Source organism: Acomys russatus, chromosome 12 (genome assembly GCF_903995435.1).
Source record: "Acomys russatus chromosome 12, mAcoRus1.1, whole genome shotgun sequence".
NCBI classification, from domain to species: domain Eukaryota; kingdom Metazoa; phylum Chordata; class Mammalia; order Rodentia; family Muridae; genus Acomys; species Acomys russatus.
Window position 1 is genome coordinate 56,223,820 of NC_067148.1, and position 25,921 is coordinate 56,249,740.

The 25,921-nt window shown below is 45.8% G+C and overlaps 1 protein-coding gene across 1 annotated transcript in view; it reads right to left on the bottom strand.

The window, feature by feature from the left end:
- The window catches only part of Arhgap28 (Rho GTPase activating protein 28), a 154,221-nt gene that overhangs the window by 25,288 nt on the left and 103,012 nt on the right, over positions 1-25,921 (bottom strand). Inside the window, exons 4-10 of the mRNA XM_051154464.1 lie at positions 19,084-19,173; positions 13,625-13,714; positions 8,344-8,428; positions 5,632-5,774; positions 4,643-4,808; positions 4,448-4,539; positions 856-933 (exon numbers count right to left, since the gene is read on the bottom strand). Coding sequence (XP_051010421.1) covers positions 856-933; positions 4,448-4,539; positions 4,643-4,808; positions 5,632-5,774; positions 8,344-8,428; positions 13,625-13,714; positions 19,084-19,173 — 744 coding nt within the window. The remainder of the gene's footprint in view (positions 1-855; positions 934-4,447; positions 4,540-4,642; positions 4,809-5,631; positions 5,775-8,343; positions 8,429-13,624; positions 13,715-19,083; positions 19,174-25,921) is intronic.

The window sequence follows — 25,921 nt, forward strand, 5'->3', positions numbered from 1 at the left end:
CTCACATCGCTGTGCTAATGTTACACATGGATGCTGGCATTACCATAAATGGAATTAGGTTCTAGAACAACGGGGTGAATATCCCTGTGGTTGTGAGCACTGGCTGCAAATTCTTAAAAGAAATCCAGCTGAAAGAAGAACCTAGGAATGCTTCTCAGCTGAGAGCAGTTAGAAATGGAAGTAAATGCCAATGAGCTGTGGGCTCAAAGACTTCCCATGGCCAAGGACTTAGCCACACAGGGCTGGGTGTTTCAAGCTTCAGACAGGCGAGAGTTTTGATGGCAGTGTCTTGTCATTCTAGGTTTTAAGAACTGCAACATGGAAGAAACAGGTCACCAGATGCCTGTGGAGTGTTAAGGCAAGCCACGTGACACTACCAAAGGCGCAGTGACAGCCACAGAGACTTGGGTTCTGATGCTCCCTGGAACTGGGCTGTGCTGATTCGAGTGAAAATGCCATCCACAGGCTCGCACGTCAGGAAGTGGCGCCGTGACAGAAGGATTAGGAGCCGTGGCTTTACTGCAGTAGCTAGGGACGCGACGGAGAAAGTGTGCCACTGCAAGTGGGTTCTGAGTTTTCCTGCTCATGCTAGGCCCATTTTTTCCCTGTCTCTGCCTCCTGGTCACGATGCAGCTCTTAAATCCTGTTCCAGCGTCACAAGAGCCACCATGCTCCTGTCATGCTCTATCGTGTCCCTGCCATGACGATAATGGACGCGCCTCTAAAACTGTGAAAAAGCCCCCGATTCAATGATTTATTTCCTCAGTGTTGCCTCGGTCATGGCGTCTCCTCGCAGCAGCAGAGCCCTGACTTAGACTAGCTTATGTTTTTAGGAAAGGAGAGAAAGTTGGGTACCTTGACTTTGGCGGTACATCCCGAAAGCCGAAAAATTCCTTCGGATTCCAGACCCGATTCCTCGACTTTCTGAAAAAACTAGAAACCAACAATAAATTACAGAAAGTAAATATCTCTAAGTGGCTACATATATTCTAAACAGTGAGGGCAGTGATCATTAGACTGCTTGCTACGTGTGCATATGTAGCTGACATATTAATGATTTCTGAAGAACTAATGACCACTCAACAAGGTCAACATGGCCTCTAGTTTTCCAGATAGTGAATTCTCCATTTAGATCTGCTGCACAGCTTCCCAGGATCACATCCTAAGTAAAGCATGGACTCTCTTATCCACTACGACACTCTGCCAACCTGACTCTTTCAAATCTGATTATTTCTCTTCTGCAGACCAACTAATAGGAAAAATACTAAACCAACCATGCGTCTGCAGCCACACATCCCTGATGCACTTGATCTCTTCCAAGTTTACTCTTATTAGTTGCAAAGCCCTAGACTAGGAACTTAGAGAATTCTAGGGATTAACTAAGGACTTAGACATGTAAGAGTTAACTGCTATCTTAAATTCTCATGTTGGCAGTGGTCATGATGGTGATGATAGCTGTGGTGGGATGATGATGGTGATGAGGATGGGGGTGGTGATGACAGAATGGTGCTGGCACTGGTGATGATAGGGTAACGGTGGTGGTAGTGATGGTGGTGGTGGTGGTGATGGTGGTGATGGTGGTGGTGATGGTGGTGGTGGTGGTGATGGTGATGGTGGTGGTGGTGGTGGTGGTGGTGATGGTGGTGATGGTGGTGGTGGTGATGGTGGTGATGGTGGTGGTGGTGGTGGTGATGGTGATGGTGGTGGTGATGGTGGTGATGGTGGTGGTGGTGATGGTGATGGTGGTGGTGGTGATGGTGGTGGTGGTGATGGTGATGGTGGTGGTGGTGATGGTGGTGGTGGTGGTGGTGATGGTGGTGGTGGTGATGGTGGTAGTGGTGGTGATGGTGGTAGTGGTGGTGATGGTGGTGGTGGTGGTGATGGTGGTGGTGGTGGTGGTGATGGTGGTGATGGTGATGGTGGTGGTGGTGATGGTGGTGGTAGTGGTGATGGTAGAGGTGGTGATGGTGGTGATGGTGGTGGTGATGGTGGTGATGGTGGTGGTGGTGGTGATGGTGGTGGTGGTGATGATGGTGGTGGTGGTGGTGGTGGTGGTGGTGGTGGTGGTGATGGTGGTGGTGGTGGTGATGGTGGTGATGGTGGTGGTGATGGTGGTGGTGGTGATGGTGGTGGTGGTAGTGGTGATGGTGGAGGTGGTGATGGTGGTGATGGTGGTGGTGGTGGTGGTGATGGTGGTGGTGGTGATGGTGGTGGTGGTGGTGAGATTTAATAACAAGTTTCCACATCTTGTGCATTTCCTGCACATCAGACCCTGCTCTCAAAGCTTTGTACATAGTCTCTTGTTCAACCCTGGTCTTCAGCACTAATCTCACCCCTGCTGAGGGGGTTGTGGCACATGGAAGGTAAGTAACCTTTCTAAGTTCAGAAGGTGAGAGGACGCTGCAACAGCACACTTGGGTGTCAAGCCTCTTTCAGGGACGGGGAAGAAGGCGCATGCGTCTCACAGCGCTGAGGGACAGCACCTCAGATTGCCTTAAGTGAGGCACCTGCCAGCAGTCAGAGTGGCTGCCATTCGCTGGGTTGAGAATGTGACACAGACATACAGTTCACTTAGCATCTACTGAGCACCTCATGGTTAATGCTAGCTGCTACGTTCCACTCTGGGTTTTGAACCAATGCCACATAAACTTGTGCCGAATTCTTGCCGGGGATTTGTAAAGACTGTTTTCTTCAAGATCCACCCTCTCCCTGGAGGACAAAGGCCATCACTCCTGCTTTGACTTCAGCGGAAGAAGAACAGCACTGTCATGAGGACCCTGGGCGTGGCACGTGCTGTGCTCCCTTCCCACGCTGCCTGTTATCTCATCCTCCTCTGCTGCAGTTACCTTGTCAGCAAGGACATAAAAACTGCCCCTTGGGCTGCTCCACGCTGACTACACTGGATGTGACATCACTGGTACAGCCCTTGCCCTGGGGAGCCTTCTCACAGATGGGGAGGGCACCAGCATCTTCTGCCTGCCACTGCTCCATCACTGGCCAATTAATCAATCACCAGGAATAGGGACGCAGCTCAGGCTGAGGCAAGGGGCAGAAACTGCCTGTTAGTGTGAGCAGGGCAACTGTGTCCCCCAGCCGGGGCTTTTATGTACAACGTACAAGGATTTTAAATTCCAGCAAGGTCTGTGATAATAAAGGCCTGGGGTTCTAAGTGTGCCACCGGACGTCACTCTTAAGAAAGCATGTTTCAGTCGCTGCACACTTAAAATAGTTTAGTTTTTACAATTAATCTTAGCTTTTAGGGGTTAAGAAGTTTTTAGGTCTAGATAGATGTTTTAAGTTTACAGAGATGAGATATATTGATTTACATTCAGAATTTTAGGTGCACCAAGACAGGAAAGATGTTTTCTTCAAGGCTGCCAAATACAAATAACCAAAACACTATGAAAGTAACGTTTTTTATAATTCCTGATTGTTTTGTGGTTCTTCTTGCTGTATTGTAGTTTATTGTATTTATGTGTAATAATGTAAAGGTATATACTACAAAAGAAAAACAATAATAAAAAATAGAAAAAAAGCACAAGGTAAAAGTAAACCAGCTGTGGGGCTGGTGAGACAGCTCAGTGGCTAAGAGTGCAGACTGCCCACACAGAGGACCTGGGTTCGACTCCCAGCATCCCCACAGGGAGGCATATCGCTGCCTCAAACTAAGCTCCGGAGGGTCAGATGCCATTTTCTCATGTCCTTCGGCACTCACACACTCACACACATGTGTACATGCACACGCAGGGACATAGACACATAATTAAAATCAAACCTAGACCTTATTTTTTTTTAAGTAAAACTGCTATTTAGCAACCTCTGGATATAGCAGTTGAGATAAAACTTTTAAAAATTCTTTCACCAAATAAGGTTTTTTCTGTCCTGACTGTACCTCATGGGTAAAGTCACACCTGAAAACCTATTAGAAGAAAGCCAATTTTGACTTTACTAAATTTATTTGAGTTTAAAAAGTCTGAGAAATGACTGCACACACACACACAAAATTAGCTTTTGATGCATCTCAGAAAGCACCTGTATGTTCAGCAAACAGACTGTTAATAATCATGTCTTTAAACAGAATGTTCAAAAATACACGTACGAAGCCAGGCAAAGCTTTAATCCTAGCACTCAGTCAGCAGAGGCAGGAGGCTCTCTGTGAGCCCCAGGATAGCTAGGTCAACATAGTGAGACCCTGTAGTGAGGGGGGAAAATGCATGGAAACCAGTGCATATACACAAGCTCCATCTGAAGAAAGGGCTGGAAAACACAACTGAATGAAGCTGGAAGACAGGACCCTTGTGTCCACCCTTGACAAGTGTCCACAGTGTGCAGCAAACGCTCCTGAATTAGGACGTGTCCCTCAAGGCTCATGTGTCTGACACATGGACCTCCGTGACAATGCACCCGCCGACCTCACTGTCTCCCCAGTCTTTGGCACATGACTCACCTTCTGTAGCACAAGAGGAACTTTCACTGCAGGGTCCTTCTTCCGGTCGCTGTCCAGGAGGACTGTTAGCGGTACCCCGAAAACCCCGGTGTCTGCATCGAACACACCCAAATGAGGAAGAAAAAAGCAAGAGTCAGAAGCGCTCTTGGGTCCCCAGGGCCAGCGTTGATGCTGGCAGCGCCGCCTCTTAGTTACCTCGGCCTTTCACTCGCTCAGTCTTGCTTCTTTTCAGCTGTATTCCAAAAGCATCAAAGAAGGCTGTCAATTCAATCAGAGAGAGGTGGCGGATTTTCTTCATGTCTTCGGCAGACAGGTCTCCTGTCTCGGTCAACCCAAATCTGGTTTTCTGAACAGTGAATTTCTAAAATGCCCAATGAAGAAGATATATATATATATTTTAATCAGATGAAATCTGGGCACTCTAAATTTACACAGCAAAGCCTACTGGGAGACATCCCTCTGAGGAACATCCTGGGCCACAGAAACAGTGGGTAGGTGTTTCAGAACACCAGCAGATGGAGGCTACGCTAAGTGGAGGCAAAGCATCACCTCTGTCGGACAGCATTGCTGCCAGGGCTGTGAGCACTGCTTGACTGTGGGATGCCGCCTCCTCCTCCACCTCCTCCTCCCCCATCTTCCTGTGTTTGTGTGTATGTGCATGTTTATATGTGTATTGTGGTCATGCATACCACAGCAGGCATGTGCCAGTCAGAAGACAATCTCGGGAGTCAGTCCTTGCCTCTCACCTGACTTGAGATAGTGTCTCTTTACTGTTGGCTACTGAGGACGTGACACTAAGTGGCCTATAAGCTTTGGGGCATTCCCTGGACCCTGCCTCTCATCTCGCCATAGGAACCCTGAGACTGCAGATGAACCATTCCCGTCTTTATGTGGATACGAGAGGCTCAGACTCAGGCCTTAATGATTTCATAGTAAGTGTTTTTACCCCGGCACCATCCCCACAGCCCAGCAATTGCCTTCCTACAAGGCCTGTACATACCCCTGTCCTGTAATCAGGATATACATTGTACGTACACACAAAATAACACCCAGGAGACACACAGCACTGGTGCCTGGCCTCTCCAGTTCCCTCACGCATATGCAGAGATGAAAAGCAATCCCCGCATTGGCACAGGGAGTCGTCTTTGGAAGTTACTAGGCTGACCACAGAGGGGTTTGCTTACAGTTAAGGTATAGTCTTCTTTCTTAATGTCTGACTTCTTCCATTTATTTCTCTCTGGCATCTCTGTCACCATTTCTGAGTAAGACACCTCAAAGGACAGCTCTTCACCCTCTGGCGGAACGCTCTTTGCTAGATAGGCATCATCTAAAAAAACAAAAACAAAAACCAAAACAAAACAAAACAAAAAAACAAGAGACAAGAAACATAATACATCATTGAGCCCATCAATGCCATTTGTTGCAGAATTAACCTACCAAATATTTACAAAGCAAGCCAGGGTGCTGAAGTCTGGGGACAGAGCCTGGCTCCCTGCACTCACTTAGACAGTGACACGATGTCCCTCTGACTTTCCCTATGGATGCATTTCTACCTGTGTCCAAAACAATGTTCTAATCCAACTGTTAGTGTTTTAGCCGTTCATGTGTTGTGAGAGGTTTTCAGAGGCAACACCCAGGACGGTGCATCTCTCTGTGTTTTTCTGGTGCTAAAAATAAACCCATCCAGGCCTGGTGCTGCCTCTTGGATGCCACGAAGAGCGAAGAGGGAAACAGGTGGGAATCTCCCAAACTGCCCTCAACTTTCCCAAGCATGGAGACATCTGCCTCTTAAGATTATCCAGTGTGGACTTCACGTCGGGGCATGCAGGGGAATTATTTTGGATTTCTATAATTTGGTATTAGTCTAGCCTTGCATGATGCACACTAAAAAGCACCTGACCTGGTGACAGTGTCAGGAGAGTCCCACAGCGGTGTTTTTCTCAAGCTAGGCTGCAAATTAAGGCAAATGGGTCCTTGACCCACACTGTTTGCTCAACATGAAACTGTTACTTCTGAGTAAGACCTTTTGAGACGATACCTCATTTCACCGCCTGGCAAAAGTTTTTTTCTGTGTAAAAAGAACTAATTACAAACAGAACACATTTTCTTCTAAGGACCCCCACCTCCAACTAAAGGTCAAGGAGATCAAAATGACGGAAGGTGGAATCAACCACTTACTGCTGGTTAATAATATCAATAAGAGGCCTGCTTGCTTTACATTAAGCCTTGGGTGGACAGCTTACAAGTGAGCACATGACAGCTTAGAACATGACTGCCAGCTGGAGCATGGAGAAAAGCAGCAACAAGGAGTTAGCAAATGGCAGTGTGTGTGTGTGTGTGTGTGTGTGTGTGTGTGTGTGCGCGTGCGTGTGTGTCTGTGTTGTGAGGTTTCACTTCTGCAGAGGTAGGCTTGCAGTCAGCACAGAGGAAGGAGAATGAGAGAACAATGCTCACTTGCTCACTCGCTCAGGTTGCCTGAAGGTCTAGGCTGGAGTCTTTGGAGAGCAGCAACCGAGCAGGCAGATTCTCCCAGCTACTGAGCCACCGTGTGTGCGTCTGTCCCTGATGGTGTGATTACAACCACATTGCGGGCAGTAAATAGGCTGATGGGAAAGCATTTCTGGCAAGTCTCTCCTCGGAGTTATTTCACTTTTTGTACCCACATTATCAAAAAATAACTCGCATGCCAGGCAGTCCAGCGTTTGGTGCATGAAGTCAGTGGACTTTGTATGTAACAGGTGGGTGACTGTCACTGTGATCAATTCTAGAACTCTCTTGTCAGCTCCACTTCGCATCTGGATGCGGATGGTTGAAGGATAGGCTGTGTCTCTCCAAGGAGAAAATGCGCATTTCTCAAAAGAGAGGAACCCCAGAGGCATGGCTTCGGGGCCCAGACTTAGGTCAGGAGGATGCCATCCTGAGAGACTCATGTGGTGTGGTGGAGGCTTGGACGAGAGCCAGCCCTGTAAGCCTGCACGTCAGAAGCCGCTCAGGTTTTACACATACTTCCTCAGTAACTGGGAGTCTTGGATGAGGCTGTTTTTAGCCTTCCTGTGACATTGGGACACATTGTGATACTCACAGGGGTTGGGGGATGTGGTGGGGTTAGGTCAAAGCTGCTGCCCAAGTGAGACTCTCTTACCCCCCTTGTTGGAAGTGAAGGCCAACTTAGCTTCCTGCTTAGCTGGGTTAACACTGTCTGCTGTGACAAAATGGGCTGTTTGGAGGGGAGGGAGAGAGAGGGGGGTAGGGAGAGAGGGAGAGAGGGAAGGAGAGAGGGAGAGAGAGAGAGAGAAAGGGAGAGAGGGAGGGAGAGAGGGAGAGAGGGAGGGAGAGAGGGAGGAGAGGGAGGGAGAGAGAGAGAGAGAGAGAGAGAAGAAAGAGAGAGAGAGAGAGAGAGAGAGAGAGAAGAGAGAGAGGGAGGGAGGATGCAGGAAGCATCAGATCCTAACACACATCTTGCTAGGTAGAGGCAGAGACGAGGAGAAGTGTATGGGTGAGCAGAAGGGCACGGTTGGACAAGGCTAAACAGTTCTAGGCACCACTGTCAAGCACGGTGAGCGGCCATAGCAGTAATGTGTTACACGTTTCAAAAACCCGCAGGAGATGAATTTAAGAGCTTTCATCACAAAGAACTGGTAAATGATGATATGTGTTTAGGAGTTAAGTTCAGCCCGACGCAGCCATTAGCCAATGTTTGTGTGCCCCACATGCCTCCCCCTGGTAAGGACTATGTACATATTTACGATGCTACACAGTCAATGTTAAAAGTGGAAGTATTAAAACAAACACTCAAAACAAAACTCACTGCAAGTGCATGGAGCGCCAGACCCAGAGGGAGAAGGCACAGGCAGCATATCCTCCCCAGGGGACACGCCAGGGGACATGCCACTCACCACTCAATGCAGTATGAACTGGCTGCTTGGGGTCCGCAGATCCGTTGGTGTGGACAGGAATATCTGGGATGGCCTCAAGTATGGACTGCCAAGCAAGGGAAAAGGAAGAAAAGCATTTACCATAGACACAGCGACCCATCAGCTCTTGTACTTACGGTTGTGAACAGAGCTTTCAATGGCCGAGCCAGCTCTCCAGCCTGACCCTTCACCTCAGTGGAATTTACTTATACTCTGCAGCCGGTCTTCTTCACAGACACAGTTCTTGGGCTCACGAGTGGTTTGCACAGATCACAGCTGTTCCCACGGTTAGCTGAGATGGATGCAGCTTACCCAAGCCCCTCACAAGAACTACGCAGAAGTGCTCACAACTGCCTTCCTGGCTCACAGACCTAGCTGCTTCTGCTAAGATGTAGAAACTAGAATACCTGATGGTGTGTGTGTTGGATAATTACCGTCTGCTCATCTGGATAAGTTCTGTCTTGACTGCAGTTATATTGCTAATATTAATATATAAATTCTCTCATTGTTGAATACAGAGTAATAACAACTAACAAAAAACTTAACTATCCTGCCAGCTGTGGTGGGTATCTGCTTATAGTCCCAATACCCAGAAGGCAAGTGCACCAGGTGAAGTTATGGGCCAGCCTGGTCTACATAGAGGGTTCTGGGCCAGCCTGGTCTACGTAGAGGGTTCTGGGCCAGCCTGGCCTACATAGAGGGTTCTAGGCCAGCTTCGTCTACATAGTAGGTTCCAGGCTAGCCTGGGTTACATAGTAAGATCCTGTCTCAAAACAAACACACAAACAAACAACAACAACAACAGCAAAACTCTGAAGTCAGAATTTATCTTTTATAATCCAGTTTCCATTCTTGATCTGGCCCCTTCCTCACAGAGGCCTGCCACAGCCCTGCGCCACCGACTTGCTCTGTCAGAAGCTGAGTGTCTCTCCTTAGGAGTTTCTGCTCCTGTCTAGAATGGCACCAGCAAGAGAAAAAGACACAGAAATTCTATCAAAAACTGTACATGCAAACCTATATCCCTAATGTGGAGCTATTATCTGTGGGCAGGTGAGATTTCAGGAAATGGCCATTCTATCAAGATGCTTTGGTGTGCAATTCATACGTAAACCTGTCCTTTTCCTCTGTGCACCAGGATATGGTGTCTTTTATTCTCTTTTATTTAGCAATCGTCGGACACCTGCTTCGTGGAAGCTCCTCTGCCGTACACGGCAGACTGCACAAGGGTGTCTCGGACTCTCAGCCTCGTGGTCACTTTTGCTTCCTGCTCAGTTTCATTTGAAATGAGACTTTAAACCTCTCAACTGTACAAATCACATGGAAATAGGCGGCCAACTGCCAAAATGCAGATGCCTGTACACTGCAATTTCTAGATAAAAAGACAGAGATCTAGGGTCACGAAGCTCGGTGTCAGTCCTATTTCTGGTGGCTCTGAAAACCTAACCCTACATCACGTAGACCACCCGTGGCTCTAGTTTTGATATGACATTATCTTCCAAATGCCCACGTCTTGGTCTTCCACTTGGCACTACTGGCAGGTGGTAGACACTTTAGCAAGTGGAACCTAGGGGGATATTTTAAGTCACTTAGGGATGTGGACTTGAAGGAGACTGTGGAACAGAACAACAACAACAAAAAAAGGGGTGGTGTCCTGTCACAGCAGGGCAATCAGAACAAGAATGTCATTCTACCTGCCCACCACTGACCCTCAGGCAGGGACTGGTTCCTGGGACTCCTGCAGAAATCTAGAGAGCAGAATTTACTTGTGACCTATGCACACATTCCTGAGTACTTGAAACCATCTTGCACCGTGTAAGGTGCCTCCTCACCGAGTAAGCGCTATGTGAACGGCTGAACACTGTATTGCTGAGAAAGGAATGACAAGGAAAAAACATCTGTACACGTTCACCCCAGACCCAATTAAAATAGCTTCCATCTGCAGTTGGCTGGTCTGTGGTTGAAGAGATTCATTTCAACGGTGGATGCCCATGTGATGTAGTTCAACCTACAGTCCACAATAAAGCAATTGGGACAAACCAGAACAAATATTCTGCCCAACTATGAAGCCCTAGAAGAAAAGTCCTAACGGGTCTTTCATGAGGACTGCATGATCTTTCTCTGAGTACATCTGGAAGAAATGATTTCTCACACTTGCAGGTGAACTTACTTTGGCAAATTTCAAAGACAGACACTTGAAATGTGGAGGTTTACTTGTGGTCCTTTCAAATATAGAAAACAATAAAGACTTGGGTGAAAGAGTGAAGACTGTTCTTTCAGGAGAGTTAACCGTAGGTCACTTTATCCCACTCCACAAAATAAACTCCAATGGACAAGTTGTTAAGGTCTCCCCTAAGATAAAACTTGGGGTCCTGGTACACTATGAAATACTATGGGCACCCAAGACTTGTAGCTGCTGCAGACTAGCCTCTGGGAAGCCATAGACCTCAACACACTCTTACCCAAGTGCCAGAAGTCCCACCCCACAGGGACTCCCAGCTGGTGTCTATGAGACTCAGAACACGGTTACCTCGAGGCGAATGCCTGCAGTGATACCAGGATGGGTACAGTGAGGTGCAATTGGCCTTGTGGGGCATCCCAGCGGCCCCCATCCTCATCAACCCTTCTAAATAAAAACCCTCTGGATAACAACCCAAAGTAGGAGAAGTTGAAGACTATGCCAGGGAGATTGTCTTAGACCCAATATTGCTTTTTTTCTCTTTTTAAAATAAAAAAAAAAATGTCACTATTGACACCATTTTATTTTCAGGAAGAAAAAAAGAAAAAAAGAAAAGAAACCCAAGCGAATAACTCATCCTGCACAGCTCACATAATCACCATACAAGACCAAGTTCCCTCACATCGTCATCTCCCACAACTCTTCAACTAAGAATCTTCATGTTGATAGTATGTGACCAGTAAGTAAGGAGTTCTTTGAATCAGTGCCTGAGATGAACCAGGGGAAAAGCTAGTAGCAAAGAATGAAGAAATGGAAAATGTGTCACTCTGAATGGACACAGAACTGTGGTCATAGAACAGCCATTAAAAAAAAAGGACAAGGTATGCCTGCCAATCGTCTCCTATGGCAACCGAGCCAGGCATCCATCCTACTTCACATCAGCTTGGTGTACCCTTCACTGTGGCTTGTACAAGACACTGGCAGGAGAGGTGTTGAAGGTTCGTCACACTCCTGTTCACTAGGATGTTTCTGAGAGCCCCGGCAGAGCTTTAAGCAAGATGTGCACTTTGGATCCATGGTGTGCAGCTATGCAAATGATGGACAGTCAGGGTGTAAAACTATTCTCTGCACGGTCACTACATCAGGAGGATGACCACAAGTGTCTGTAACACGAAGAAACTGCAACAAAGGTACAAATAGCCCACAACCATTCACGCCATAACATCCGTGGGCCCCAGAGATGTGTGTGAGGAGGGAAGAAGGAGGAGGAGTTGAGGCCAGAACACAGGAACTGCTTAAGCAGCTGGGTACCACCAGCTGAGGCAGTAAGTGGAGGTGAGAAAAGGGACTTCCAAGTCACAGGGGTTGACACAATTGTGTAAGCTCTGTTGCGGGCAGCCCCTTCTGTGGTCACTGAAGTTTCCAAATGAGATCCCATTATAAGGGGAAGGATTTCGGGTGATCTCTAAATTAGAAACATTCTCACCGCACATGTGTTCGAGTGTTTATACAGAGTTGACAACACTGCTTGTCCAAGCAATGAGCAAATCCCAGGAGTGGGTCATACATGAATGTCACTTATCCTGTTCCTCAAAATAGGCAATGACTGAGAAACTGCTACCACAGGGGATGACCGCTGATGGGCGCCACCTCTTCTGAGCATCTACTTGGATAACTCAGCCTTCCATCAATTTAGCACCAGAGAACCAAGACCCCATCACACGAGGGTCTTCCTCCACCTTCTTTAAGAGACCTACTCTCTCGCCTCCGCCAGGGAACCAGGTCGGAGACGCTTAGGGCGGGCTCAAGTCTAGTCTAAGCCTCAAGTCTAGTGTAAGTGGAGGGGAGATGACAAGCATTTTTGACAAAGAAAAGTATAACTGCCACGAGGCCAAGGAGGCAATTTGTGCAAAGAGAAAGCACGAGTCGGTGAGTCCTTAGAAGGTTGGAAATGAATTCAGGCAGGCAAGGCCCAGAGCCTCCAGAGTCCTGTGGGGAGTTTTCTCACTTACGCAGGAAACAAAGGTACTTCTGGGTTAATGTGAGGAAAGAGAAGCCAACTCAGGGAGCCACTGGAGTATTATCTGTGAGAACTCTGTGAGGGAGATAAAGTTTAACAACCCAGTAACCCACTCTGGATACTGTGAAGAGCTCACTCTGGTTTCCGTATATGAATCATGTTAATTAGTAGGTCCCCTTTAAAGTTTTTGTGATGGTGGAGTGTGACCTTAGGGCCTTGTGGATGCGAGGTAACAGTTCCACCTCTGAGCCGTACCCTAACCTCCCTTTTAATATTTAATGTTCTTGATTTCTGAGTGTGCATGTCTGTCTATTCACGTGTGTGAGCATAAGGTCAGCCTTGGCTTGCTGCCCCTCAGAAACCATCCGCTTTGTTTCTGGAGGCAGGGACCTTGGCTTATAGATTAGCCTAACGTGGCTGACCAGAGAGAACCAGGTATCTGCCTGTCTCTGGCTCCCTAGTGCAGAGATGACAAGTGCCAGCCACCACATCTGAGATTTTTTTGTTTGTTTGTTTTTGTTGTTGTTGTTTTTCGAGACAGGGTTTCTCTGGGTAACCTTGGCTGTCCTAGACTCGCTTTGTAGACCAGGCTTGCCTTGAACTCACAGCGATCTGCCTGCCTCTGCCTCCGAGTGCTGGGATTAAAGGCGTGCACCACCACGCCCGGCTAACACCTGTGATTTTATGTACATACTGGGTACTAAACTTAAGTCCTGATGCTCACCCAGAAAGCACTGTCTGCACCTCTCCAGCGTCTCTTTGTAAAATGTTTGGCAGAGGGTCTAAGTGCCTCAGGCTGGTTTTGGATGTGCTAGCCTCAGGCCCAGCCCCAGCCTCTCACGGAGCTGAGAGGTCAGGCCTGCCCCTTCAGGCCTGGTGAAAGGAAGAGCTTAGTCGTTCCTTGGTTCAAAGTGCCCTTCCCAGCTGCTAGAAGGTTGGCAGGTAGGCAGTAGCTGCTTGTTTTCAATCCTAGTTCAAGCTTTCCTAATCTGTCTCGAAGGAATTGCTCTTCTCATCCTCTGACATTGTTGTCTTAACGTGCAATTGTGCTGACATCAAAGACTTACCACGGAGCCACTCTGGAGGTCCACAAAACTACCTTCTTCCTCCTGGGCACCATTGGAGAGGGCGCAACTGTTGGGAGAGGCATCATCTGGCTAAATGGAAACACAAAAGAATCATTCTTACTCCAGAATTACTCTGCAGTGGGTATGTGCGTTCCACTGACTTCGGAGAGGCATGGGTGACAGATGCGAGGGTACGGCTGTCTGGATGTTAGTGCCGGACCAGTGTCAGACCCTGGGCACCAGGCCCTGGGGCAGATACTGACTTCTGCAACAGACCCTGCTACTGTTCGTCTTAGTATGATCTTGGCTTATTACCACAGAGTCAAGTATCAAAAAAAGAAAAAGAAAAACAAAAACAAAACAAAACCTTCATTTTTCGGGCTCAGGGGATGCTAAGAGGGGGTTGTGGGGCAAATGTGGGCAACAAGGTAGAAGTGTGACCTTACCCAATGTGTTGCTGGGGAAACTAAGGCTGATAAGTTTCCTGATCAATAGGATGAGATGTGGTGGTGAATGGTTTTGATCCCAGCACTCAAGGGACTGGGACAGGATGACAGCGAAAGGGATTACAGCCAGGGCACAAAGGAGGCTTGATTTAAAAATTATATATATATATATATATATATATACAGACACACACACACAGACATATATATGTATATACTTGAGAACTACATAAAACAAAACATTTGTCTTTTAAAAATCCATTTGTCATTTCATTTGACTATATTTTCTCCAGATGCTCTAAATTCCTACAGTGAACAAGGAGGTGGGTGTGGTGATGCTCGCCTGTTAGTTAGTCCTGGTCCTTTCTGGGGAGAGGCAGGAGGATAAGGATTTCAAGCTCATTCTCACAAAAGAGCTTGAGGCCAGTAGTCTGGGCTACATGAGACCTTGTTGCTCATAAATCAATAAATCACATAGAGATATAATGGATGGGTATATAAATTATAGATAGCTAGATGATACATGATGGATACAAGATAGATTGATAGATGATAGATGATAGATATAGATATTGTTATAGATAGATTGATAGATATAGAATAGTTATTATAGATAGATGATATAGTTATTATAGATGATAGATATATTGTTATAGATAGATTGATACAGATATAGGTACAGTTATAGATAGATAGATGATAGATATTATAGTTATTATAGATAGATAGATAGACAGACAGATGATAGATAGAGGATAGACAAAACAGAACTTTCTAAAGAAATGAATGGAACTCTGGAACAGGCTGAAGAAAGTTAATCATGATGTGAACTAACAACCGTCTGCCCCTTCTCTCACCCAAATCATTACAACAGGCAGATTTTAAAGGGAGCAAACTTTCCACAGCCATGGAATCCAGCAAAGAATTCCACAGCAGAACAACTGGCAGCAATTCCTGGATGGAAAGTAAACAGTAAGAGAAACACTTCCTCTCAACGTAGCATAAGAGGGCTAGAAAGACAGACCAGTGGTTAAGAGCACCAGCTGCTTGACCAGAGGGCCACGGCTCAATTCCCAGCACCCGCATGGTGGCTCACCAACACCTGTAACTCCAGTCCCAAGGAGTCTGATGCCCTCACGTGGTACACAAACACACTGCAGACAAACACCCCTACACATATTTTATAAAAAAATTAAGTAGCATAAGGGAGAATTTCTAGGGAAAAAATGAGAAAAATAATAAAGAATGAACAAAGTAGGGGCGGATGCAGGCAAATGATTAAAAATGGTTATGAACACAGATGCTAGGCAGACTTCTCCCTTAAACACACAGTCCTTAAATACAACCCCAGGAGAGTATAAAGCATGTTATCTTAATAAATTAAGCTGAGTGCCTTGGGGGCGAGTGGGCTACATGCATGAGAGAAAGAGCCTCAGGGGTCACAAGGATGGACAGTGGGAGAAAACACTAGTGATCCAGCCTTACAGGGAGCGAGACAGTGTCCTCCTCTCTGATTCTGCACTGTGGAGGGCTTTGCCTGCTCCACCCACCCACTCCACACTCCTTAAAACTAAGTGCTCTAAACACAGAAACATTCCTGCCTCTGCTGAAACTAACTCTACTTAACAACAGAGGAAGCATACAACGATGATCCTGCATGAATCTACTGAAAAATCAATAAAGTCCAGCTCCGTAGAGGACCTTACGGGAGCGGTACATTCTGAGATCTCCCCCGGGGGACGACGTGCGGTGGTTTCCCTCTGCTTAGCTGAGGCTTTTGCTTCACAGGGCTGAGGAGAGCAGGCTGTGCAAGGTTGCAGAAATGCTCCAATCGCTGCAATCACTCTCAGCCAGAGGACTCTAGCTGCCACCCAGTGGGTGCGCTCCAGCTCCCTCACCAGAGGGTGCTCACCCAGTGGTAGACACTGCCCTGTTTGCGACATTGAGGGTGTCACTTCCCTAAAGTCAGTATGTTCTCCACAAAAAAATTTTTTTTCCTTTTAAAAGTTTGGGGGAAAACACTAAATATTTATGTCTTAGTAGACACTGAAGATACTGAAAAAAATATTTGCACGGTAGTGGATTATTTTTTTTTCCTCATGTGAACTCATCCACATACACCAAGAGCTGGCTGACAGCATCCTCCATACAACACATACATTAATAATAATAATAATAATAATGATAATAATAATAATAATAATAATAATAATGATGATAATAATAATAATAATGATAATAACAACCTACCCTGGTTGTTATCTCTGACTATAGTGTTTTTGAAGATGGGATTTCGTTCTTTTGGATTTACCTATGAAATTATTCCCTGCAGAGAGCAGCGTGTGACGATGCTGTGCATGTGTGATTAGCGTTTGGGAACAATCTGAGTTTGTGAATGTGAACGCACGCCTCTTAGCTCCATGAATGTTCACAGCAGCACTGCGCATAATAGCCCAAGCTGGACGCAACCCAAATAAATACTCATCATCAGGTGAGCAGATATGGCAGCAGGAGGCGCTGTTATGAAACGGAATATCATCTGCTAGAGGAATATATGTAACAAATCAGAGGACGACATCATCATCACCATCATCATCATCATCATCACCATCATTATTATTAAAATAAAGCAGACACAAAACCAGCCTTGTACTGAAAATTCTACTTAAATGGAGATGAACAAGAGCAAAGGGGTTAGTAGTCAGTGTGCTTCTGAAGGAAAGGACTGGAGAGCCGTTGACGTAGGACAGCCATCTTCTATGCTTACACTGACTGTGATTTTCTGGGGAGTACATTTGTTGAAACCAGTTCAGTGACACGCCTAAAGTGTGATGAGTGTAAACTGTGACTCAGTTTCAAGAAGTTTTAAGGGGCTGTCCTGGCTTACCACACATCACTGTAACACTGGGTTTATGAATTTAAAAGAAGGATTTTCCCCCCTTGGGAAATAAGAATATGTTTTCTGAAATCTACACAAAGAGTTGGAAACCTAAATTATACAATTATGATCAAGAATAAAAATCTACTAATTTGAAACATAGTATAGAATACATGACAAAGATATTAGTGTGAGGTAAAACTTAGCAAATAGTAAAATGTGATCCGAGTACAGCAACGATCATGAAATTTGTGTTCCAGAAAGATGAGCCACAGGAGCTGAAGAGAAAAGCTAACTTTTTACAATGGAAGAAAACCTCCAGGAACCACAGGGGGAAGACGGCCTCCCGACAGGAAATGCTCACTGAAGACTCACCTGAGTGAATGGAACAAAATCAAGATCTTTGTCACAGTTAAGAATCCAGAATAAAGCTCATTAAACTCAAGACGTAAAACAAAAAGTTTAAATAAGAAACCCAGATAACTTACTTTTAAGGGATGGAGTCTAAGCAACTAAAGGAAAACAAATCCCTCTGTGTAGTAAGGGTGTTGCATTCTGACTGTGGAGGCAAAGAGGCATCCTCCTGTGCAGGGTTTCCAGGAAAACTAAGGATTGATGTTGACACAGTCAGGTGGCCAGTGCTCCTGGGGACAACAGCCTGGTTTCCTCATCGCAGGGTTGGGACAAGGATTCAAGCCTACCAGGTGTGGGAGTCAGTCCTCATGCTAAAGGCATCACTGTTTGCAACTGATAGTTTGTGTTTTTTGTTTTTGTGTGTTTTGTTTTTTTTTTTTCATCATCAGTTTCTTAATCTGTGATTAAATCAAACTCCTGCTTATTTAAAGCAAGGTTCCTTCGATCTCTTCCATAAGAAACACACACAGACGCGACCGTTGACTCTAAGCAGATGGCGCGATTGCATTGTGAAGTGAGTTATGAACCGATGGCAAACGTTGGGTTTGATTTTTCACTTGAGACACAGGCAGTAAACTAGATTGACTACTGCGCTTCTTGAATAAACTAACATCTCCAATAAATATTTCACTTATGTTGACTGAACATAAGAAAAATGCCGTCTTTTATTTCTATGAGGAGCGATTTGTAGACTAGGAATCTGATGATAGCAGTTGGACTGTAAATCCTTTGTAAGTACCCAAACTTTAGTGCCATTTGTGAGTCAAAGATGAGCCATGTACACTATATGAACAGCCAGTCATGCACTGTAAGCAGTGTACTGCAAAGTAACCATCTGGGATACTAAGGAAACTGTAAGACTTACTATGAAGTTGCTTTTAACCAGTTGATTGAGATATAACAGATTTATAATTAGCTGCACAATTAAACCCAATGCTGGTGTGTATAAAACACGTAATTTGATAAAAATTAATTTAGTAAATTTTGATCAAAACTTAGATTCTATGGAATTAGCCATTGCTACGCTCAGGAAGATGAACGCCACCAGCATTCAAAATGCGCTCATGCCCCCTTGGGGGAGGGGCTTCTACCCCTCCCTCCTTTCCTTATGCCAGTTGGCTAGGAAGTCAAGGATGACCATTCCGTCACTGTTGGGTAGCTCATATTTCTTGTATTTTTACATTAATTGAATGTTTTTGTCTGACTTCTTTCACACGGTGTTAGTTTGAGATCCAGCTGAGAACGTGCTGCAAGTAGAAACATATGTGAGAAAAGCTCCAGAAAGTCACAAATGAAGCCACAGTGATGGGGGCGTGGCTACTGCCCTAGTCTCAGCGAAGGGGCGTGGCTACTGTCCTAGTCACAGTGACAGGGGCGTGGCTACTGTCTTCATGTGATTCATCCCTCTTGGGTGTGGGCAGTAGCTACAGAAGGTGGGAGCAGGCAATGGAGAGGGAAGGAGAGAAAAGCAGATTGGAACCTTGAGTTGCTGGTCCCGTGGCTGTTTTACAGACCCTATCATCAGTCGTGTATTTGCCTGTTAACCTTGGGCTGATTCGCTGATGACTATAACTTAGAAAGCGACGAAAAGTAGTCACTGCGCTAACGCAGTGGCTGTCCTCCAAGCAAGCCACAATCACACGGCATTCTTTTAACGTTTTGTGTGACTGTCTTGAAGAAACGGCTTCCTCCTTGTCCCCATCTCCCCTGCCATAACTCACCAGAGGTCTGTTTGTTTTGGTAACTCCTGGCGGCTCCTTTTCCTCCTTGGTACCATCCAGCTGAGCAGCACGGTCACACGGATCACTCGGCTAAGGAGAACAAATCTAAGTCATTTTCCTCCAGCTCATTGCTGCAAACATGGCCATGTGTTTCATGATGCATTACACCGGGGCTCACACACATATGTGTGATTTTTATAACTGCACACAGACACACAGAGTTCACGGCTGGCTACCTGTGTTGGTTAGCACTCACCAATTCATCCATGATGGTACCAAATACCACGGACTACAACAGAATTGGTCTCAAAGCCAGGTGCCACTAGCTGCCTGCCTACACCCTATCTTCCTCCTTGAGTGTATGGGTGTCATGATTTCGCTGTGATGCTGCACGTCCACCTAAAGACTCGGTGTCACTGTGATGGTCACACCCAGCGTGGAGAAATCAACACTTTATTTGGAGGAGTGTCTAGGAGGCTTAACAGATCTTCCTACAACAGACGGACCCAGGTGCCTAGTGCTGCTCTGGGGACATGGATGTGTTTCTGAGGGTGTCACATGGCCTATGAAAACTCTGCAATCACCTCAACGCTGAGGGGAGCAGAATAGAAAGGTGGCAGTTGGCAGACCCATGTTTGGCCTCTGTATCAGCCTCAGCCTTTCAACCTCGAGCCTCTTAGGCAAAAAGCAAACCTTTACCCTTTAAGGATGTAGCTGACTGATAAAAATGTGCTGCTATAAAACTAGGCTTACAGAAAATATGTGCTATTTGTCTTTCTGAATCTGGCCTATTTCCTACAACACAGTAATCTTCATTTTCTATCTGTTTCCTGTAAAGGACACAATTTTACGTTCTTATGGCTGAATAAAACCTCAATGTATACATAAATAAATAATAAATAAATAAATATAATTGGACTTATGCCTGCATCCCACAATGGCTTATATGTTCATGTAAAGAGGAGGCAAGTCCTTTTTTTTCCCCCATTCAATCAAGAAGTCAGTATCAGTCTGAGAACTTTGTAAACTCATCGTACTGAACCAGATCTTGAGCCTAAGAATAACATCACGACCAGAGGTGTAAACAAACTCAGAGAACAGAACGGGCAACAGAGCGAGTCTCAGGACAGTGGACTGCAAAGCTCCCTCGGCGGGGAAGCCACACAGACCCCTTTGCAGCCGCGTGTCTGAGAGGCCGTCAAGTGCTACTTTCCAGGGGGTGGGGGTGGGATGGGTGGGTGAGCTCTGGGCTCGGGGTAGCTGCCCGGCTTAAGGACCATTGCAGACAACACTCTCGGGTCACTGGAATATTCCATGAAAGACATGCATGGGACAATAAAGTAAAGTAATAGTTCTATGTGGTACAGAAATAAATAATTAGCTTCTTCTCCCTTTCAGCACACATGACTGTTTGGCTAATATGTACAGTGGAACAGGAGTGCCCCCCACATGTACGTACACACTCGTGTGCCTCCCACATGTTACTTACATCTAGAAAACAACAGATATGCTAAAGGTCTAATGAAGAGAATTACTATGGGGTGATCTGTAGAAGGCAGCAAATGCTTTGCCTTGAAGAAGTCCACTGTATGGGGATGTGCAGATTAAACTAATAGATAATTCCCTAGTTTGAGCCCCGCCCACCCCGCCATTGTTTTAAAGTAAATAAGCATTATCCCCCAAATTTGGTGGACCATCTTTGCTGGAGAATAGCTGACATCATTTCTGTATCCAAATTTGCATCTCAAACTTTTTATAAAAACAAACTGGCGTATAACAAAAATAATTTGAATACAGATGAAAAGTAAAGTGCATTTTAACACAGAGATGGCTATCAACTCAAACTGTGCATCCAATCATCGGTTAGGAGTAATATCTATATATTCACGCAGCCTGGGGGACAGCCATGCCTATGGCCGCATAGATACTCATCACTGCATTCAGTCCTTTGCCCTCAGTATCTCATCACTATTGAGATTAGGTTAAATTCTATGGATGAAAATGTGCATTTTTCTTATTAGAAGACACTGTCAACTATATTCCACTGCCCAGTCTCCGGTCTTCATAAACAGTATCTTGGTTCCCTGCTCACAGCCCACAGAAGTTCTACGTCTAACTAAAAGGGAACCCTGGCATCTCGAGTTCCTTTGAAGCTAAGGACAGTGTAGTTCTGAGGCAGGAGGTAGCTGGAATTCTCCCAAGAAGGACTTCCAGGAAAGTGAGGCTGGAGGGACAAGTACATTGATGCAACTCCAGGGACTGGCAGAAACATGGTTACGGGGCCTGCAGGGGCCCTCCAGCTTGTCAGCACACTGATGAGGGCTGTGTGTGGATGACAACACAGGAATACAACAGGAAGCTGGGTCCCTGGCGAGGAGAGGGCCCATCTGCCTTGAGCTCCACCTTCAAGGAGGAAAACCTCCTGTTGGCACAGCTTACCATTTCCTGTGCTGCACATAAATTAGATATAATATAGTATGGAAAAGCACACTGCGTGACTATGTTTGTAGAGTCAATTATCAATTATGTATGCCTTTAGCTGAATACTTACCAACTATGAATCCGGGAATAAATTAAATCAACAGTTTCCCCATTTGGATGTGTTGTGAAACGAACATTTATTCAAGTTTCCCAAACTGTGGAGCGATGCCTCTGGGCGCAGACAAAGTGCTAAGTAGCCTGAGCCTGGCTTAGCATTTTTGACTTAGAATAGCAAGGCTATACCAACACAACAGCCACACACCCTACTCTCTCACAACAGCACACCACTGGAAAACTCATTTACTGGCTATCTAGTGACATCATAGCATGTATTTGGGCTCATAAAAATAGTTCTTCCTCAGCCTGCCTGACCATGTTTTCTGTGGCTAGGAAGATTATATATTTCTTTGGAAACGAGGCAGGAAAAAAAAAACCACATTAAGTTTTAAAGGAATCAGTGACTCTACACAAGAAAATTGGATCAAGAGAACAAGACGCACACACTGCTGTCTCCCTCTGCTGCCAAACAAACTCAGCCTCAGAGTCACGTCAGAGACTTAGATCTGGAAAGCCCTCAACATCTCATCAGCAGGAAAGAAGTCATAGGAAATTCCTGGAAGATTAAAAAGAAAAACTGGTTTGGTAAGGTAGGAAAACCCTCAGTCTGGAAAGAGGTACGAGAGACAAAACCAGCAGGTGTTTAATGCTCAGCCCCCAAAACTCTACATTCAGACAAACGTTTTAAAAAGTTCAGAACGCACTCAGTTCAAAACAGTGATGAAAAACTGGAAAATCATTTTTTCCTTGGTAAAGGAGGCCAGGCAAAGCCATTCCTTGCTGGAATGCTGAACAACAAACAGCAAACTCCCGGTACCATGGTGGCCTTCGCTGGCAGTGTGGTGGCTGTTCTGATGAGGAAGTGGCTCTCCCGGACAGCAGGGCAGCTGAATTATAGCTCATCTTGGGATTTTTGGACGATAAGAACAAGACTACAAAAAGGGAAGTTTGCCTTGCCCGTACAGGAAATAGAGTCCTTGAGGAATCTTGTCCCTCTGGCATCAATGTCACCTTTCTTAAAGCAAAATGTGACTGGCGACACACTTGCTCACTGGCAGGCTGCCCACCCTTGTCATAGCAGAGTCTCGGGGAGGAACCTGGTACATACAACTCCATAAGAAACATGGTTGCGAGCCGCACTACCCACAAGCAGTCTCGTCCACCATGAAGACACACACATCTGCAGCCAGGGATGAGAAATCAATTTAACAACAACAATGCGAAGAGGAAAACAATGACTCTAAAATAAGCAGCCCTCCCCCTCCCCCACACCCCCACACCCCCAGGAAGGAAACAGCTCACAGAAAGGAGCAGCCTCTGGAGTCTAAGCCTGAACCTCTGCCTTCAGAGGGCTGGCTAGTTACTGCAGCCAAGAAGCCAAGAAACAGGGCTGAGAGTAACAGAGAGCCAGAGCCGGAGGTGTGCTTCCCCCATGTGTGAGCCCTGAGCTTAATTCCTGTACACAAAACCAACATCATCAAAGGACAGATTCCTCTAATGAGAAAGAAATCAAGGAAAGGGAAATCTTCATAAACTAATAATATTGAATTCTGAAAACTAGGGAAATTCCCAAGCACAGATTCAACCATGGCCAAATAACTGATGTTCCCAAATAATGTTCAAGGGATTTCCAGGAAGGGGAAACAAATGCATGTAAAAACAACCTGGGAATTATAAAAGAAGATTCCAGAGACACAAAGACCGGTTCATCAGCAATGAGCATCCAGCAGGCACTCGGGACAGCGTGCGCCAGTGAAAGGAGTTTATACTCGTTTTAATACTTGCTAGTGCTCAAAATTTTGCAAAAAGGAGGAGCTGGTACAGCTTCAAATCCCAAGAATCAAGAGTCAAAACCAAAACCCTTTCACTTCTAATCAGTAAAGGAGTGGACTATCAGGTGTAACACCCTCCCATGGCGACCGATGTGGCAGGCGGCTGAAGATGTCTTTGCAATCCTGAGGGAAGGCGAATTTAAGTTCGGGATTCTGTGGAAACACTTTAAGAAAACGAATATAACCTTTGCATCTATTTTTTCAAACTATTGACGCCATACCCTCACTAGTTAAGTGCACTGGCAAAGGTTGTGTGCTCAAGAACAGCGCAGGGTCTTCTTAAGAAACCGAGAGAGGTTCAAGGACAGACAGACAGACAGCTCAGCAGGGAAACGTGCCTACCACCCAGCTGCCCAGCCCGCCCGCCCAGCCCGATGACGTGATGACGCTGATTCACTCTCCAGCACCCACGTGGCAGAAGAAAAAGAAGTTGTGCTCTGACCCCTAAAAGTACAGCACATGGTGGTACCCATGTGCAGACACACACACACACACACACACACACACACACACAGAAGAGGATATATAATTAAAAAGAAACTTACCGAGGAAGCCAGATGGACAATTTAAGGCAAATATTCAATCAGTGTTGGTAAAAGATACCAAAGAAAAACAACGATAAGAGAGAAAAGAGGGAGAAAGGATCAGAGTGAGAAACCACAGAGGAAGAAGAGGATGAGGAAGAGGAGACACAGAGTCAGTAGCAGCAGAGGGAGGGAGGGAGGGAGGAAGGGAGAGAGGGAGGGAGGGGTGGAGGGGAAACAAGCCAAAACACACTGGAGCAAGGGGTGGGGGGGGGGGGGGGGGTGGGGACAGGACCGGTGTTTATATTGTTAAATTAAAATAGGAAGTTGAAAAAGTTCCAATGCATCCCTTACAAGGCTCCTAGTTTCTTTATTCACAAAAGATGCTAAAATTCTTTAGGGAAAACATCAGACCATATATAATGGAAAGATGATGTTTTCCGAAGGCCAGGTTTACACGTCTGACAAGCAGCAGCCTCGGGTTTTAAAGCAGCATGTACAGTTCTAGGCTTCTTGGCTCTTCCTTTTGCCTGCAGGTACCCGACCCTTACCTCATTGCCTTTTCTGTCCAAAATTGGGCTGTGACTGAAGACATAATGCTGAGAGAGGCAGGGTTCTGACGTCATTCTCTCTTACACCAGTGCCAAGCTAGGCCCTCTGCCCTGCCTAGAAGCGGCAGTTAACAGCCGGTGGAACCTGAGAGGGGCCCCACTTTTCACACTTAAAGACCCAGGGTACAAGTGTTCATCTTATCAGTCCCTTCAGAGAGGGCCCGAATCACAGGAGGAATTGGACACAAAGGACTCCGGATCTATTTTGTGTTGTTGCTAGAAGTTCAAAGTCCTAAGACATTAGCTACTTCCGTGTCTATGGCCACAGTCTAACAAACCATTTAAAGAAGAAACATTGATTTGGTCTCATGGCTTCCATCCTTCATGGAAAGAAAGGCACGTGGGACAGCTCAGCTAAGGTGGTAGGAACAGACAGTCTCTTTGGCAAGCTAGGAAGGGGTGGGTGTAATTTTCAAAGGCCTGACCCTAGTTTCCTACTTCCACCAGCCAGGCCCCATCTCCTAAAGGTCCCTCGGACTCCCAACAGAGCATCACCAGGTTGAAGCAGAGCCCAAGCCTTTGTCTGGAGTAGTTGGAAGTAGATTTGGCAAAGAAAGTAGATATGCAAAAATATTTAAGACTATTGTAATACGACCCCAGAAACAACAGAATAGCAACCCAGGGAACCAAATCTATCAGGGCAAAGCGTTCATTGGTAGACATCTTAGCCAGGATATCTGGTATAGAAGCCATCTTTACTCAATTACTGCTGAAGAAATAAAACAATCCTTCCACCCAGAAAGTCCCAGGTGTCACAGAACTCACCGTGCACAGCAAGACACATCAAGATAAACAACAGAAGATTCTCAGACTCTGCTGGTCAACACACAAGCTACAAATCACATGTGACTGTTTAGACTTAGACCAATTAAGATCAAACAAAATTTCAAATCCAGCTAAACCTCTTGTTGCAAATGTGATGGAGGCTGTTATATTAGACAGAATAGAAATACGCCATTGCTATCATTCTAGAAAGTTCTGAAAGACAATATTATTCTATAGTATATTATCACATATGTGTATGTTATCTGGGCATGTGCAAGCTCCCTGGCAACAACCCTTTATGATGAATATCTCTACGAAAAAACGTGACTTACAAACATGAAAAGACTCAAATTGGGGGCCTCATCCATGGAAATTACTGCCTGTGGGTGTTTGAATAAAAATGGCCCTTACAGGCTCATATATTTGAATGCTTAGTCACCAGGGGATGGAACTATTTGAAAAGGATTGGAAGGGTTAGGAGGTGTGGCCTTGTTGGAGGAAGTGTGTCACTGGGGGTGGCCTTTGAGATTTCAAACCCCATGCCAGACCTAGTTTATCTCTCGCTCCA